Raw genomic sequence first — 15,923 nt, forward strand, 5'->3', positions numbered from 1 at the left:
TGACTCAGAATGTAGGTTAGTAGTTCAAAATCTTCTCTTTCATTAATATCAGCATAAAAACTGTTTCCGGGAGCTTCGTGGCAGCTCCTGTAGGTGTACTGTGTAGGCGGGCCAGAACTTCTGTCCATGTGGTGTGTAACAAAAGCAGGTCCTGGACTGCTGAACAGCCACAATCCAATCTTGAGCAATAATAGCAGAGCATTTGGCTGTCGGAACTACAGCACATGGTCTCCACAGTTCTAAAACTCTAACTTAGTGTGGTTAAAAGAAGAAACATGTTGCTGGAATCAAATTCAAAATTACCATATATATTTAAAAAATCCTAAAAAAAAAAAAAAAAAAAAGATCTTTTTCTTTTAACTAACATTTTATACAACATTCCAGCATGCCCAAATAGTTAAAGGTCAGAGGTCAATTGGCTTCCTTCTATCACTGCTCATAAAGTGTCTACCCAACACTTGGCGGCAGCTTGAAATAGGCCCTACTAAAATAGAACAGGTGTAAGTCTCCGCTCACTCTGTTTCAGTGAAGGTGTGTGTGTAAATTATCTGTGTGTCCAGACCAGTCCGGTCCAAGCCGTCTGTCTCATCTTGCCTTCTGTCATCTGATGATTATACTGTGGTCAAATCTGAATTAGAATTTAATGAGATCACACACTCGCGCGCATGATATAAGTAAGCATCTGCACATGTGGAACACACACACACCCACACGTTGTTTTTTTTAGCCACTCGAGTTTGAAGTAGTCGATAAGACTTCAAAGGTGATCCCTTAATAGCCTTTTGTGCTGTGACTACTCGGCCAGCACCGTCAGACTGATGCACGGTTTCAAATGAGCTCAGTGTGGAAATAGCTTTTAAAGAAAAAAAATCATTCGCAGACTAGATAGGAAAAAGTGTTTCCAATAAATCAAAGTGTTTCCACTGTTTTTTGGCTTCACACTTGTTGGTGCTGAAAAGGCAATTAACTCCTTTGAAAGAGTGACTTTTAGAGCCGAAGGGAAAAATAGCTCTGGATTTACATCTCCACGAGTCTTAGAAAGAAAAAGAGTTGTTGTTGGGTTTGCACGCTGTCGGGATCACTGCTGGGAAAGCACAAGGCTACTTGCATGAACCCTTAGCTTATTAGGGCACTACATAAAGCTTCAAATTATAGGGCTGATGTTTTGCTGGGATCAACTTTGGGTAAGTGGTGTCTCTGTGGCTGTTAGTTTCCAAAGATTGATGTTGACTTTTATTATGTTTATTGCATAAAAACAGTTTCAGCTGCTGTGAGTTAGTTTTAGCTCAGGGATTCTTGTCATGCCTGCACCTTGCATCAGCAGAACAAGCAACATCCAAAACAACACTTACACAACTGACTATACACAACTATAACATTACATGCACTCAAAAGCCCGATTTAGACATGAGTAGTATTACCTGTAGACCTCTAATACTTTGTAATAAAGTCAACGGTCATCTGTGGTATTACTCCCATGCAAATTCCTGTGCTAGCCTACAGCACTGTGACTTCAGTTTTTCCTTCTTTCGTTATTTATTCCTTTAGTTATGCAGTGTTATAGAGGTGTGTGGTAAATGAGAGTTTGGACAGGACACAGTTTGTGTTGCTTCATAGCCTAGTAAAAAAAGTATGGTCAAATATTAGAAAGGCAGTCTCTCATCTGAGTTTGGACAGCATGCATGTCAATAACTAAGGTACATTTTGCCTTCTTTCAGTGGTTCAGCCCATGCAAATCAGCCAGTCAAATTTCAGTCATGGTGGAATAAGTTCTGAGTCTCCTGGTTATATTTCTTGAATTATTCTCATTTACAGCCCCATATTTTATTCCTGGAACCTGCTAAAGTGGCTTTGAATAATTCAAATGCACCCTCAGTTTATCTTTGCTCTACAGCAAGCCATTTAAACTCCTCTCCTTTCCACGACACATTCCTTTGAGCCAGCGTCCTTTCGATTGGCTGCTCCTTGCAAAACAGAAGGTTTTAACAGCAGATGGGTGGAGCTGCTGTGCATGCAGAGCTGCGAAGACCACACTGGGGTTTATCTATTCTCAGCCATCGCTAAGATCCAAGAAAAAGATGAGAAAAACTTTTAATCTTACACTTTGACCCCTTCATTCAGGTCATCATGAGCTCTCAGCCACAGCTTTGTTTGTGTGAATGTCTCCAGATGTATCCTGGTGTTCACGATTAGGTAAAATATAGTCAGAGAAGTCAAACAGCGCAACCTAAATCAGACTGAGAGAGACGGTGCATTGCAGGGCATGTCAGAAGTGACTTTTTTTAGCTGCATCACAATGATTCATTAGCTCATTCATTAGCTGTCTGGCTAACATATCACAAGTATTGTCCAACCCAGGGAGACTTGATACTTTACTTTTTTGATTTTTTCCTCATTGCTTGAATTCTTTGCGAGCTTGTTGCTCTGCAACGGTCTCGTTACTTCAGGAATCTGTGTGAGGAGCCGATGTGCAGCACAGCCTGAACTCTCAGCTTCAGTGAAGGGTGGATTGTATTTTTTATTTATTTTTTGTACTGAGAGTCCTTTGCGGTGTGACGGACGTTGTGTTTTTTTTTTCTTGTTTTGTTTACTCTTATGTACTCATCTCCTCAGTTGGCCAACCCTGCTATATTTCTGAAATAACTGGAAAGAGAAGGAGGGAGAGATGACTGATAAGGAGAAAAAGAAATCGTGAGAGATGTATCTACAGAAAAAATTGCAGAGGCTGAAGAGAGATATTTTTTTTACGAGACAGTTAAAAAAACAGTTTATTAAGTAAAGTGTTGGATGAAAAGTTGTTGGAATAGAGGGATTCCAGTGTGATTAGGGTTTGCCTCAGAAAAACGTTTTGCATATATTCCGCTAGGCTTGTGAGCCGCAGTTCAGTCATTTGGTCCAAACTTTGGCCCTTTTAGTCTTCACTTTCTCTCTCCCCCCGTGTCCTCTGAGGAGTCGGAGGAGTTAAGGGCAGGACTCTTCAGCTCAACTGTGAAGCTCTTTTGTGCACACATTCACAGGAGGAGGAGTGACAGAGAATGTCAGTGTGGGTTTGTGCACGCTGCTGCTTAGCAGAGAGACTTTCTAAGAGTTACACAGTGAATTTGTGTCCGGTGCTTCTTCAATTTCCCTTCACCGTGACGCCTTTTTTCAAGCGTTGATAGCCGTTGAAGAGTTCAGCCGCGAACCTGTGTGCAGTTTGCTCTTCGGGTGACTCCGGAGTGAAACGTTGTCACTAATTCAGCAGTTTGACGTCTCTCACATGTGAGTAACGTGGAAATTTGAAGGCAATCACAGATTTGATTTTCACAGTTCCTGACGATACTTATTGCCCTCAGGTTATATATTATCCAAACACTTGACCATGTGACCTATTTGTTAATGTTTCTTAGTTCTTCAGCTTCACAAGGAAACTTATGTTTTGATGTTTAATCTTTTACAAATGCTTTTATTCCACAACAATAGAAAGTTGTGTGTTTTTTGGCTCTCCATTTATGGAATTTATGAATGATTCCTACTGGGAGAAATCATCATGGAACTTAAAAGAGGGGGAGATGAGCATCCTTGAAACAGATTTTCTCATTCTTCTCTGGTCGGTTACATTGTAGCGTTCCCACATCTCAGCAAAACTGTATGAGTGCAATAATGTCTCAAGATGAAGGGTGACACTACATGTTTTGCCTGGAAGCTTTGAGAGACTGTAGCAAATTCTAGAAACAAGAGGACTCAAGTGTCCTTGATTTGTCTGCAGAAGCGTGTTTTTCTGATGCTGTAATGTTGCACTTTATCCAGTGCCCAAATAAGCATTTCCCTGTATGCTTTGTACTTTCTCTGCTGGAGGTTAATGCTTCCTCCTTGATCCCATGCGCATTAGTCACAGGGAGAGACGTGTGTTCCCGGACCAACAGCTCGGAGTCCAGCAGAGGTGGATCGTGCCTGCCCTGCGGGCACAGACGATTTGTTAGTAACTTCTTATAGCAATAGAGAGGGCTTTATAGTTAAGTCTGTATTTGTGAGCCACAGACTGGGGCGGGGTGGGATTGGGAGAGTTACATAAGTCTGGTGGAAATGGAAGTTGATGCAACAGCATGATATCACTGCTATGAGACTATGTTTGGGCTCATACGGATGACTGGGATTCAAATGGTGTGTTGGCCAGGTGAGCAATAAATTAGCCCAGACTGTGACATGCAGCCGTTACTTGTTCTAAAAGAATGCAGTTTCTTCTTTTGTTTTGTGGATAAATCAGAAAATGGAAAAGGACACTTCAAATTCCAGTCACATCTATTTTTTCAGTTTCTCTCAGCTCAAAGAAATACCTAAATATTAAAGGGACACTTCATCGCCAAAACAAATGAACAATTTCCCCCGTCTCTTCATCCTACAATGCCGTTTATCAATCTAGAATATTTTGTTCTGAATTGTTCAGTTTTAGAGATATTGCTGGTAGTTAAAAAGGAACTTTTCTTTATGTCGTGTACATCCAGCTACAAAAAGAATCATACAGCAAGCTACCAGCACTGCCCCGCACAGGGGGACACCATTAATGTCTGGCTAAAAAGCCTCCAGTCACAGGCTGGCACACTGTTCCTCCCGCAAAGTGTAAAGGTTGACAGGTGTAGTCAGCAGAAAAAAAGTAGTTTGTGTGAATCTGTGGAATTTTTTGGACAAACTGGATGTTTTCTGGTGGCTAAGAAATGAACTTAAAACAAATTTCTTTTCTTGTCACTTTGATGACGGAAATTGCTGTTTAGTTCCACTGCACATTAAGAGTACACCATATATTTAAACAGATATCTGCAGAACTGGATAATTCACACTAAAATGATCAATTGTCCCTTTAATTCAAAAACTCAAATATCGGCGTCACAATTTTTCTTGCTTTTTTATTCTTTGGAATCACACATGATATTGCTGAAACCTTTATTAATCCTTGAACAGTTCTAGAGACTTTCTAACATTGTGGCCCATATTTCCACCGGGATGGATTCCCAAGTTTTCTTTCCTGCAGATGTTCTTATGGAAGCCAGGTTTTTCCAGATGAATTGTATTATAACTAAATGGAAATGAGACTAATGTGTACACGTCTTTGTAAAGTGCCCTAAATGCTATCGGTCTCAACAGCAGCTGTCCACCTCTTCTCATATCACTTGGCCTGAACATCTGCTTATGCCACATTTTAGCCACTCTAATGACCGTTTCCCTGATGCAAAATAAATAAATAAATCCAACTTCTCCATAAAAAATGTGATCTCATTCGAAGCACAGAGACAGTGTCAAACTGTGCAGAGGTCAAATCTCTGGCCTTTTGTGTTGGCAACAGGCTTCCGTGCTATCAATCCCTCAGTCTGGTCCAAGGCTTTGGGCGGATTAGGCTGCTTTGACTCCAAACTTTGCACAGCTCCTATTGCGTAACAGCCAAGACAGAAAAATAAAGGCCTCTCTAGTTAAGACTGCACAGCACACAAAGAGAGAACAAGTGCCTTGTGTTGTAGAGTGTCCCAGTTTGGACCCTGGCTACAGGGGCACAGGGACATCTGCTAGGTGACAGAGAGAGCATCGTGAGCTTAGGGTTTAGTTAAGATTTTCAGAATGTTTTACGTGCACTTGACTTAGAGGCTGAATCCCCAACCTCCGTTTATGTACTCTACGGCTATCCTGAGAGAGTGGATGCTGGTTTTCCATAATGTGTGGGAATGAATGACTGGTTTGTTAAGTCCGTATGGACACAGATTTAGTCCAGCTGTGGCCGGACACTCCTGTTCTCTCTCCATCTCCATCTTTACACAGCTGATCTGGCTAAAAGTGCCACTGAAGGTTCATGACATAATTAATCATGATCACTTTCCATAGACTCTTCTCACAGGGCCCTCTTTGTATCTGTCTTTTATCTGCTGTTGAGGTCTTTGCACTGTAAGTGGACACGCAGTAACACTCTCATCTTGGACATCTTGGACTCTTGTGGATGTCACATTTGAAATGGCTAATGTCGTGTCTAGAAGACTCCCCTCGTTCCCCAATGAACGTCGAATGCCCAGACCTGACATAGGTGATGGAATACCTGCTGCACACTCACAATGGTTCTATGTTCATCTCAAAGCAAACCTTTCTTTTAATCCAGTTCAGGAGAAAATAGGCGGAGCAGCACAAAATGTTTTCTTCTTTGATGCCACCTTCTTATTTACTGCATTACTTGCCTGGCACACTCTCCTGTGGGTCATGCTTTTCTCTTCTTTTGAGCCACAGAGGTGTAAAAGCACAGGAGATCTCACTTTCATTTCAGTTCCACTGGGAATAATTGGCCTCTCCTCTGCCTTATGATTTGATGCCTAAAGACAAGTCTATTCACTGACTTTTCCTGGTCTTTGTCAGAATACAATATTTTTCACTTCACCGGGGGGGGAAAAGTGTTATATTAACATCAAGGAACTTCCACTCTTCTCATCTGAGTGCTATCAATAGTTTAGGATTCCTGAGGGGCAGATCTTGGCACAATCACTGTCTAGATTCAGTCCCTGATAGCAGTAGCTCAGATTTATGAGTTTTTACCAAAACAAAGCCAGAAAGGGAAGGAGCCAGTGAGGGACTGTGGCTTTGTTGCTGCTGCACTAAAGAATGGTTGTGTAGGTTGCCGACTGGCACGGATAGGAATGGCATCGGGGCACCACCGGGGGTGGGGGGAACTTTACAAGACTGTCCTATGTTGGTAATAATTTTAATAAACATGAGCACAAAACAGAGGAGGACACCATATAATGAGTTGAAACATGAACTTATTATTTATTCCTGCATATACAATTTGTACGTCCCTCACAATTTCCTGTTGTCCCACCGAGATAATTTTGGCCAAAAATTCTGGAGGCGCCTCTGAAAAGCATGTGGAATAGCGGTAACTACTTCTGCCATCCTGGATAGATCCAAAGAAGTGGCACAACGTGGAGGCCAAAATAATGGATTATGATTGTTATGATTGTAATTAGGCTGTATGTACAGGCTGTATGTACTACAGCCTGTACATACTTATAGTTATAGAATATTCATAACATACCATAATAGACCCATTTCTGTAATATACTTACATATCTATATTATTGCTAATATATATTGTAATATATCTATATCACTAAAGCACTTCTGGATGGATGCAAACTGCATTTCGTTGCCCTGTACCTGTGCATGTGCAATGACAATAAAGTTTAATTCTATTGACTTCTATTCTAATTACAGGGTTATTTGTAAATCAAAATCAGTGAACAAATTGAAAACTGGTATTTTTGCTGGGTAGTATGCTAAAGAAATACCACCAAAATAAAAAAGGTCATAATTTTATGGTAATTTTTTTTTTTTAAATGTAGGTGCCCTGCTTTTTCTCTTCTTGCCTCATGTCTTAAAAAGTAAAGAGCAACAGCAGTCACTTGGGACACTGTCACTATCACAATAAACTGAGGTTTTGTTTTTTTTTTGGGCTGAACGTACTTGAGAGTTTAACCCAATGTAAAATCATATTGACTCAGCTCTAATAGCAGGAAGTATCAGTTAGGAGCAAGACCGGTCTCTGTCTGAAGAATTTATGAGGATGTTGACTAAAACAAGAGCCTACAGGAGACGCTTTGAGGAAGATCTGCATAAACTATCAAGGCTTTAAGGCAAATATTGCGGTTCTGTCTTTGTAGTAAGTCCAGACCATGGGTATGAAGAGTTAGCTCATCAAAGCTTCTCTTCACCTCTGGAGTAAGATAGCTGCAGCCAGCTCATCAGACGCTCTCCTCATTTGGCCCTCAAGATTTTTCCTTTTGCAGCCCTACTGCTAACGACCGTTGATGACTTTTCCTGAGACACAGCTTCATCCAGGATGAAACATAATGCTCTGCGAGGATGAGCTGTTGGGCTGATTTATAGCTTGTGGCGTGCGTAGGTTATGGCTGTGCCTTTGGGTTTGTTTTTAGTAGTATTTGTGCTAAATATAGTTACTCTGTGTGACCAACATTGGCTACAGGTTACCGCACACCTGGATAGGGTTAGATAAGATGAATATTTTTTGATGCTAATGTACTTTATGTTTATCTTTGAAGTTTATTTTTGGAATACAAACATTAGTACCTGTAATCAGGACAGTGTTTGCCAGTCTGAAGTCATCGATAGGTTTTTTCTGACTACTCGAAAAGACCATCCATTACCGTGCTCTTTGTTTCCCCAACTCAGAGAATCTGCACTTACGCAGATTGATTCACAGTGATCTTTAATGTATATTTAATGAGCTGCAAGGCAAGTGTTCATTTAGCAAGAACAAGTTCCTGTACTTACATTTGACTGGCAACTGTGAGTGTTGGTATTAGCCAAACTGTGCTTACATGTGCATCCAATCTCTTCATAATAATAATAATAACAACAACAACAACAACTCTTCTACCATGACAAGCACTATGCTGTTTTGTTTTTGTCCCAGGTCAGCTTTATTAACTTGTACTGACTCTTTTTAGTCTTCACAAGTCCAATTAATCCACCCTAGGACATCTAAAATCCTCTTGAGTGTAGATCATTTACGAGACCGCAGTATTACTTTAATCTGTCCTTGAGCCCAGTCATACAGTAAAAGTAGACTTTGTTGCCAAATCAATAGTTAAGCCATTAACTTTGACCAAAAATGGCACCAGGCTATACTAATATATTGTCAAATCGTTTTGTCATTGCTTTTTATTAGTGCAACCTTTAGGGTCAGAAAACATGGACTCCCCCATCCTGTCTGGTTTAGGCAGCAGTGCCCACACACACACACACACACACATTTTTTTTCCTCTCAAGACGGCCACATGTATGTTTATACTTGTAAGCTTGAGGAGAAACATGCTGTAAGAGGGAGGGTCAATTGCCACAAAGGTCATAGCTCAGAGTTCAGAGATTAGGAGGTCACACAGTTGCACCATCTGGCCCACAGAACCTCAAAATATCTGACACCATTTTCTAGCTACAAGTCTTCGCAGTTTCTTTTATCCATTTATCTGTTTTTATATGGTACTGTAAAAAATATTGAGCTACATACTTATCAGAAGAAAGTGGAGAAAAAGATAAAGCGATGTACTGAAATGTGCAAACATACGTGGGAATACTGTATCTAGGCAAATACTGTATAAGGCAAAAACAGATTTTGTACAGGTCTAACGGGGGTGAAAGTCAATTCTTCAAGACAACCTGAACTCTCTTAGACAGCTTTCTTGTATTTTCTTTGAGTAGTCTTCAGGAATTCTTCTTGAGGCTTCTTGAAGGACATTTAGAGCTCTTTTTTTGATGTTGGCCATCTTTTGATCTCAAACTGCTTCAATAATTTTGAGGTTCGGGCTCTGGGGAGGCCAGTCCATAACTGATAGTGTTTCACTGTGTGCCTTCCTATCTAGGAATGCTTTTACTGCATTGGCAATGTGTTTGGAATCATTGTCATTCTGAAAGATGAAACTGTTGCCAAGCCGTTTTCTTCCTGTTTCCCTTCTTTAAGAATGACTTCTTCACAGCCACTGAGACCACTTCTGATGAGGCTTCATTGGATCAGCCTATTTCTTAGAAACACAGTTTTCAGATACTGTTCATCTGCTTTAGATTTCTTACACACACACACTGCACATCATCCCGAGATGTGCTACAATTTTGTCTCTTTCTGAATTACCTTGTTGGCGCAAACATACAATTTTATACTCGTCAAACTGTGTTATCTTTTCAGCATTTTTCATATACTCAAGATTGGGAACAATGTCCAAAGAAAAACTTTGAAAGATCATCCAAAATCCTGGACAACTATTAGTATTACTACTACTATTAAGATCATTAAAAAATGACAAGAATGTCTAGCTTCTTAGAAGCAAAACATGAAGAAAAGAGGACAGGCCTAGGACATTTGCACAGTACTATACATCGTAGACTCTACTGTATCTCTTGGTGATGGTGTTTTTGTTGTGTTTGGTCTGGTTGCTGGCCTCCTGCTTTTTCCTAAAGCATTACATGATAAAGTGTTTGTCACACTCAGTCTTGTCACTAATGGAGCGGATGTAGACTAATTGGTCATTCCACACTGGTAACACTTGGTCCAGTCTTTCCTGCTGTGTTATAATTAGTTAAAGCTAAGAGGTCTGGATTGCAGATATTCTCCTCCAAGTACTGTGTTCGGGATCACTGAGCAAGTATTTACCTCCTAGGGATTATATAAAAACACACCAGCGTGGACACACACAGTGTGGAGCGTCATACGTACACATGCCCTTTCTTAGCAAATGAAGGAGCCCTGTCAAAGGTTATTTGTAGAGGCTCACATTGGTTCATTTCAACCAAAAGAAAACAGCAGACATAGCAGCACACACAGAAGCAGCCTCAACATAAATAGTCCTGCTCCGCTAAGAAAAGTCTCACAAGTGTAAAGTGACAGATTAGATTTCCTGTAGTACAAATCATGCCAATCAGTCACGTCGTGTCTAAAGTGAAGACACAAGCCGAGGGATGACTATGCTGGGCTTTTACTGGATGTGACAGTGGAACAGCTGGAGTCATTGCAATCAGTACAATCATCAACATTACTCAAAGAACAGACCAGAAGGAAGGATATGAGGAAGGAAGATGGGAACTGGTGACAATCTGCCACTCAAAGTAGTCCAACTTCCACTGAATAGCCCTAAAATGTGGATATATAACGTTTTTATTTTCAGTCAGAGTGACACATGTGGTTTTTGTCCATTATTCTAGATTATGTTGTGGAATAATAAAGTGGTTGTCCAGTATGCTAACAAATACAAATGGCTAGGTGATATGCACCACACACTTTTCCCATGTTGGGGTTAGAAGATATAACAAACAGCTACTGTGACTCATCTGCGTCACTCTTTATCTGTTGTTTTAGCTGGACAGTAACTGCATAAATCAGATCAGCATTTGCTCTTCTGGGTTTTTTTTGTTTTTACCCACTACGCTTTTCTGTTTTCTCCATCTGCCTGCACCAGGGTGGAGTTTGCTCCCTGCTTCCTAGCTTTGAGAGTGCTTGTTAAATGACTGTTGGACGATGTAGCTCTTTCCATTACACGAGTGTTTTCAACACTGATGGACTGAGGGATGGGCATCTGTGTGTGCATGAATATGGCTTATTTCTACGTATATTTCTGGATGTTTGAATATGTTATTCAGCTTGTCTCTTCTATTTATAACATTAACTGGCATGGAATATGTTATGTATTAGAATATAAATGCCCATAACTCATAACAAGCCATACATTTCAGAGAGAACCTAAAGGGACTGATGTCATTTGATCAAACGCTATACAGTGGAATTCAGTGGCCCCTTACCCTCCACCTCTCACATAAACCGTCAGCCAGCCTGTTGTGATAGACCTCCCACATGCGCACACATAGCAGAGGCAGCCTTTAGACTAGTGCGCGCCACCGAGCAGCCAGCAACAGCAGCAGTCGCTCTCCATGCAGACAGCGAGGTATTCAGGAAAGAGAGGAGGAGCAGGAACAGTAGCCAAAACCAACTCCCCCAACTCCTGCTGTAATCCTTCATGTCCCACCCCGGGGGCAACTCTGCAGGGCTTTTCCCAGCTTAGTTTGGGACTGTACTCTCATCCTCTGCTCACACAGGTAGGGGAACCACCTCCTGCTAAGGTCTTTCCGCCGTTTCCTTTGACAAGGCTGTGACTTAACTTTGAGTTAGCTTGTTAAAGTGGTGTAGCTGAGGCAGGGAGGATGTCAAATTAGCTGTGCTGGCGTCACATTTGGCTACTGGGCAGGTGATTATAAAGGCACTGAAATGGAGAAAGTGAGGAGGGCTCTTCTTTCATGACTTATGTCTATGTTTATCGGCATGACTGTTGCATTAAAAGTGTGTGTGTGTGTGTATATGTGTATATATATATATATATACACACACACGTGTGTATGTGTGCGTGCGCTCATGTCAGTGGAAATAGGTTGATACCCACTTGATACCCAAGTAGTTTCATGGGCTACATAAATGTGTCATGATGACTTGATTTGGAGTGTCCTGTTTTACAAGTGAACTTTTCAGTAGAGACTTAGGGGAATAATACAGAATAACAACCACCAGAAGTCTGAACACTTATTCTAATTGGTATGTACTGTGTGTAGTAACTATGGCAACAGCCTTGAGTATTGATACAGTGAGTTGACTTAACTGCTGCTACTGTATACATCAAATATAAGCCTCCAAATGCTGTAAATCTGCAGCGGGCCATATCGGAAACACTATAACAGTGGTTACCATAACGTCTTTCTCTCTGCATGTGCCCCAAAAATCTACCGAACTCGTTAGCGGCTCAGTAGTAGAAAACCGATGTTTTTGTGACCAGGAGCCACCAGATTTGTTTCCACCAGCACCCTGACAGTGTGCCATTCCCTTGGCAAGTTGCCTCTGGCCAGTCAAGGAGACCTTGCAGTACTTGGCTTGTGTACACCCACTGAGCTCCATTACAGAGCCCCGTATTCACTAAAGCTGAGATGGAGATCTCTATAAGGTACCGAGATACAGACAGCGTCTTTGTGCAGCTTCTTTTCCAGCTGTAAAATCTGATTTTGTTATCAGGGCGTGCCTATTCATGCGTTATGAGTGAGGAACTTTCATAGACAGTGGAAGAGGAATTGTTTGAGAAGGTACCGTTTTTCCTCTTTACTCTCCTGAAGCGTGTTTAGCTGTCGGTAAATGGTGTTACAGGATGTCGGTCGTGATTTTTGTTGCCATTACATTCTTGAAGATTGGATTCCTGTTACGGATCACATGAAAATGTTGCTAATTCAGTTGGCATTGGGCTACTGAGTTGGCTAGATGAGAGAGGGGAAAAAGCGAGCATGTAAGCTCATGTGTATAAATACACATGTGTTTTCAGCCTTTTTTTTTTGTTGTTTTGCTTTCAGTTGCATAGGCCAGAAAAAGCCTGCAGGACTTCCTTACTCAGTGAGGCAGATTTTTCCAGTGATGACTAAAATTTTCTGTTTAGGGCACCCTACTTCCTCTTCATTAGACTTGTGGCTGAGTTTGGATCTACAGTATAATGTGTCAGTGTGTGTGTGTGCACGTGTTTGTGCTTGTTTGCAGCGGCACTTCAATCTTGGCTTATGCAGAAACAACTCAGCAGGTTACATCTGCCGTGTATAGAGATCTATTTATTTTATATGAGACCATCATGTTTGCGGTTTTGGGGATCATAAAAAAACAAGTTAACCACCAGTTCATCTGCTGATATGCCAGCATTTCTCAGGTGACACATTTAATGCAATTGGCTTGAGAAAGTGCAAGGCAGACCCTCGTGATTTCATCGTTTTTTCCACAGCGCATGCCACAGACCCGGCTCATTTCCTGAAGCTGGTAGAATAGGTGGACACGAGCCAGTGTTTAATTTTACTGCAGCTGCTTTGGCTATACCCACAGAACCTCTTGATATCCAGCATCTCTCTGATAGTTCCTCACACTTTTTTCTTCTTCTTAATGTCTTGATGAATCCCATGTGTTTATATTTTGAAGATTAACAATTACAGAAATAAATGTGCAAATTGCTGTGGCTCTAAAAATACTTGGGTAACAGAAAATTGAAGGTTTGTGGAAAATGTAGGCATCTTTAATAGTTGTATTTGGCTTAATGTGATTCTAATGATGCTTTTTCATACTTTTGTTTTTAGAAGTCATTCATACCCAAGGACCCCTGGATGGCAGCCTCTATGCCAAAGTACGCAAAAAAGAATCTGTTGACGGAGCAGTCACATCGAACGGCCTTCCACCCTCTGCTATTGAACATGCTTTACCTGCGGTTGACCATGCCTTGTCTGTGAGCAGCGACTCAGGAAACTCTACTGCCTCTATCAAAACCGACCGAACTGATGAAGCAACAGCAGCCCCTCCGGCTTCCACAGTGAACCAGACACACATTCCTGTGGGTGAGGAGTTACCCTCGGTCCATCAACACGCTCCACCTGCCCAACAGTCTATCAGTCCGCAAGAGAAAAAGGAGCTAGAGCAGCTACTGAGTGGCTTGGAGGGGCCCATGCACAGACAGGCCTTCCTATCAGCTCCGGCATCCGCTGTTGGAGGGATGCTTCACCTGGTGCCCGCACAGGTCCATGTTAATGGGCATGGTAACATTGACCGTGAGACCGACATTCTAGATGATGAGCTTCCTACCAGTCAAGAGGGCAACAGTGTTGACAGCCTTGGGACGTTCTCTTCCACAGATGGGCGGGCTACACCAGCTGATCTCTACTATCAGTCTGAGTCCATTATCAATGGTCAGGACCACGTGCCATATCTGGAGCGCAACGTCCCAGAAAAGCCTCTGGAAACCGTCCAACCACAGCTTGGCATATCTGGCAAGTCTGTCACGTTGCCCCACAGTGATTCTACCCCATTCTCTGGTAGTTACATGCCTACTCAGAATGGCAGTCTGTACCGCTCTCAGTCTTTTGGTGCAGAGTTAAAGTCAATGCCACAAGCTCCCACTCGCACCACTAGTAGCAGGGATGCCGTCCAGCGTGGTCTCAATGTTTGGCAGCGGTTCGGAGTGCCAGAAGAGCCAGTAACTGAAGGCCTCACTTTTAGTCCGCCTCCCACTGTTGCAACCATGCCCAGCCACCACAGCCTGCCACAGTTCCCTCATCGCCACAGCGCTTCGCAACAAGAGATTGAGCAATCAATTGAAACTCTTAATCTCCTTATGTTGGACCTGGAGCCAGGCCGTTCGCTGGTGACAAAGTCCCAAAGTGCTCCATTGCGCGAAAACACTGCTGTAGTGACCACACAGCCATCCTTTTCTCAGAACCAAACCAGGCCCTCCTACCTGCCTGATTCCACCATTCACACCCATTTTTCAGGCCCCGTGTCCAGCCACTCATCACCGCCTGTGAAGCCTAGTACATCAGAACCTGCACCTGTCCAACGATCTCTGAGTTACACCTCTGGAACAGCTTCAACAATTACTTCCTCACAAGCCTCCCCCACTGTAAGTTGCCAGATCAAGACAGTCAGCACTTACCCACCAACAACGCTGCCCCAGTCTGCAGAGGCCTCTGAACCCCAGAAAAGCCCTAGTGCATCTTCAGCATCACCCCAGCCAAGAGACAGTGAGCCTGATGAGGTCTTTAACATTGAAGGTCTGGTGGCCCAAAGAGTGGCTGGTAAGATCACACAGTTTATTTTATGCTGACCCTTATATATGTATAGATTTTAAAACTTATGATAATGCTGCAGGTTGTATCTTCAAAGGTATTTGCTGTATATGATCTGACAGCTTTCTGTATTCTTTCTGGCATGTTAAAAAAAAACCCCCCCCCCCGTTAAAATCCATTTTTACTACAGATTGATGTATGGGCACTGAACTTGACCTACAGTACATTCAACTATGTGTGTCAATAATACTTACTTTCTATTTTTGTTCAGCCACGATAACCACGAAGTAGTCAATTTGATATGACATTCAACAAAAACTAAATTGCTTGAAGTGGCACAGTCTGTGGAAGTTTATACTCCAATACTTCCAATTTAGCAAACTGTTGATGTCTTTGAAAGTAAAAAATAAGATGAGCTTTCTGTCTAAAAAGCTTCATACCATTTATGAAGCACAGTGGCAGATGACTTTGGCTTGTTTTGCACCCACAGAACCTTTGGAATCATGATTGAACTCCTGTAGTGAGACCTTAAGAGGGCTGTGCAAGAATGAATTCCTGTAAACGTCAATGAACTAAAGCAGGCCAAAATTCCTCCACAATGAAGTGTGAGACTAATGAACTCACACAGTAAATAATTACTTAAACCTATTGCTGCTAAAGGTGGGTCTAGATACTACTTAATCGCGGGCTGTAGTTAGTTTTTTACAGGACATCAAGGAGTCTGATGGAAACTCATTCACATGACCGTCACTGTACATTTAGTTCATAATTGGCAGCAAATG

The 15,923-nt window shown here is 42.0% G+C and overlaps 1 protein-coding gene across 1 annotated transcript in view; it reads left to right on the forward strand.

The window, feature by feature from the left end:
* The window catches only part of LOC120730942 (tensin-1-like), a 188,789-nt gene that overhangs the window by 153,885 nt on the left and 18,981 nt on the right, over window positions 1–15,923 (forward strand). Inside the window, 1 exon segment of the mRNA XM_040027565.1 lies at window positions 13,663–15,150. Coding sequence (XP_039883499.1) covers window positions 13,663–15,150 — 1,488 coding nt within the window.

The sequence above is a fragment of the Simochromis diagramma genome, unplaced genomic scaffold (genome assembly GCF_900408965.1).
Source record: "Simochromis diagramma unplaced genomic scaffold, fSimDia1.1 OVJJ01000343.1, whole genome shotgun sequence".
NCBI classification, from domain to species: Eukaryota; Metazoa; Chordata; class Actinopteri; order Cichliformes; family Cichlidae; genus Simochromis; species Simochromis diagramma.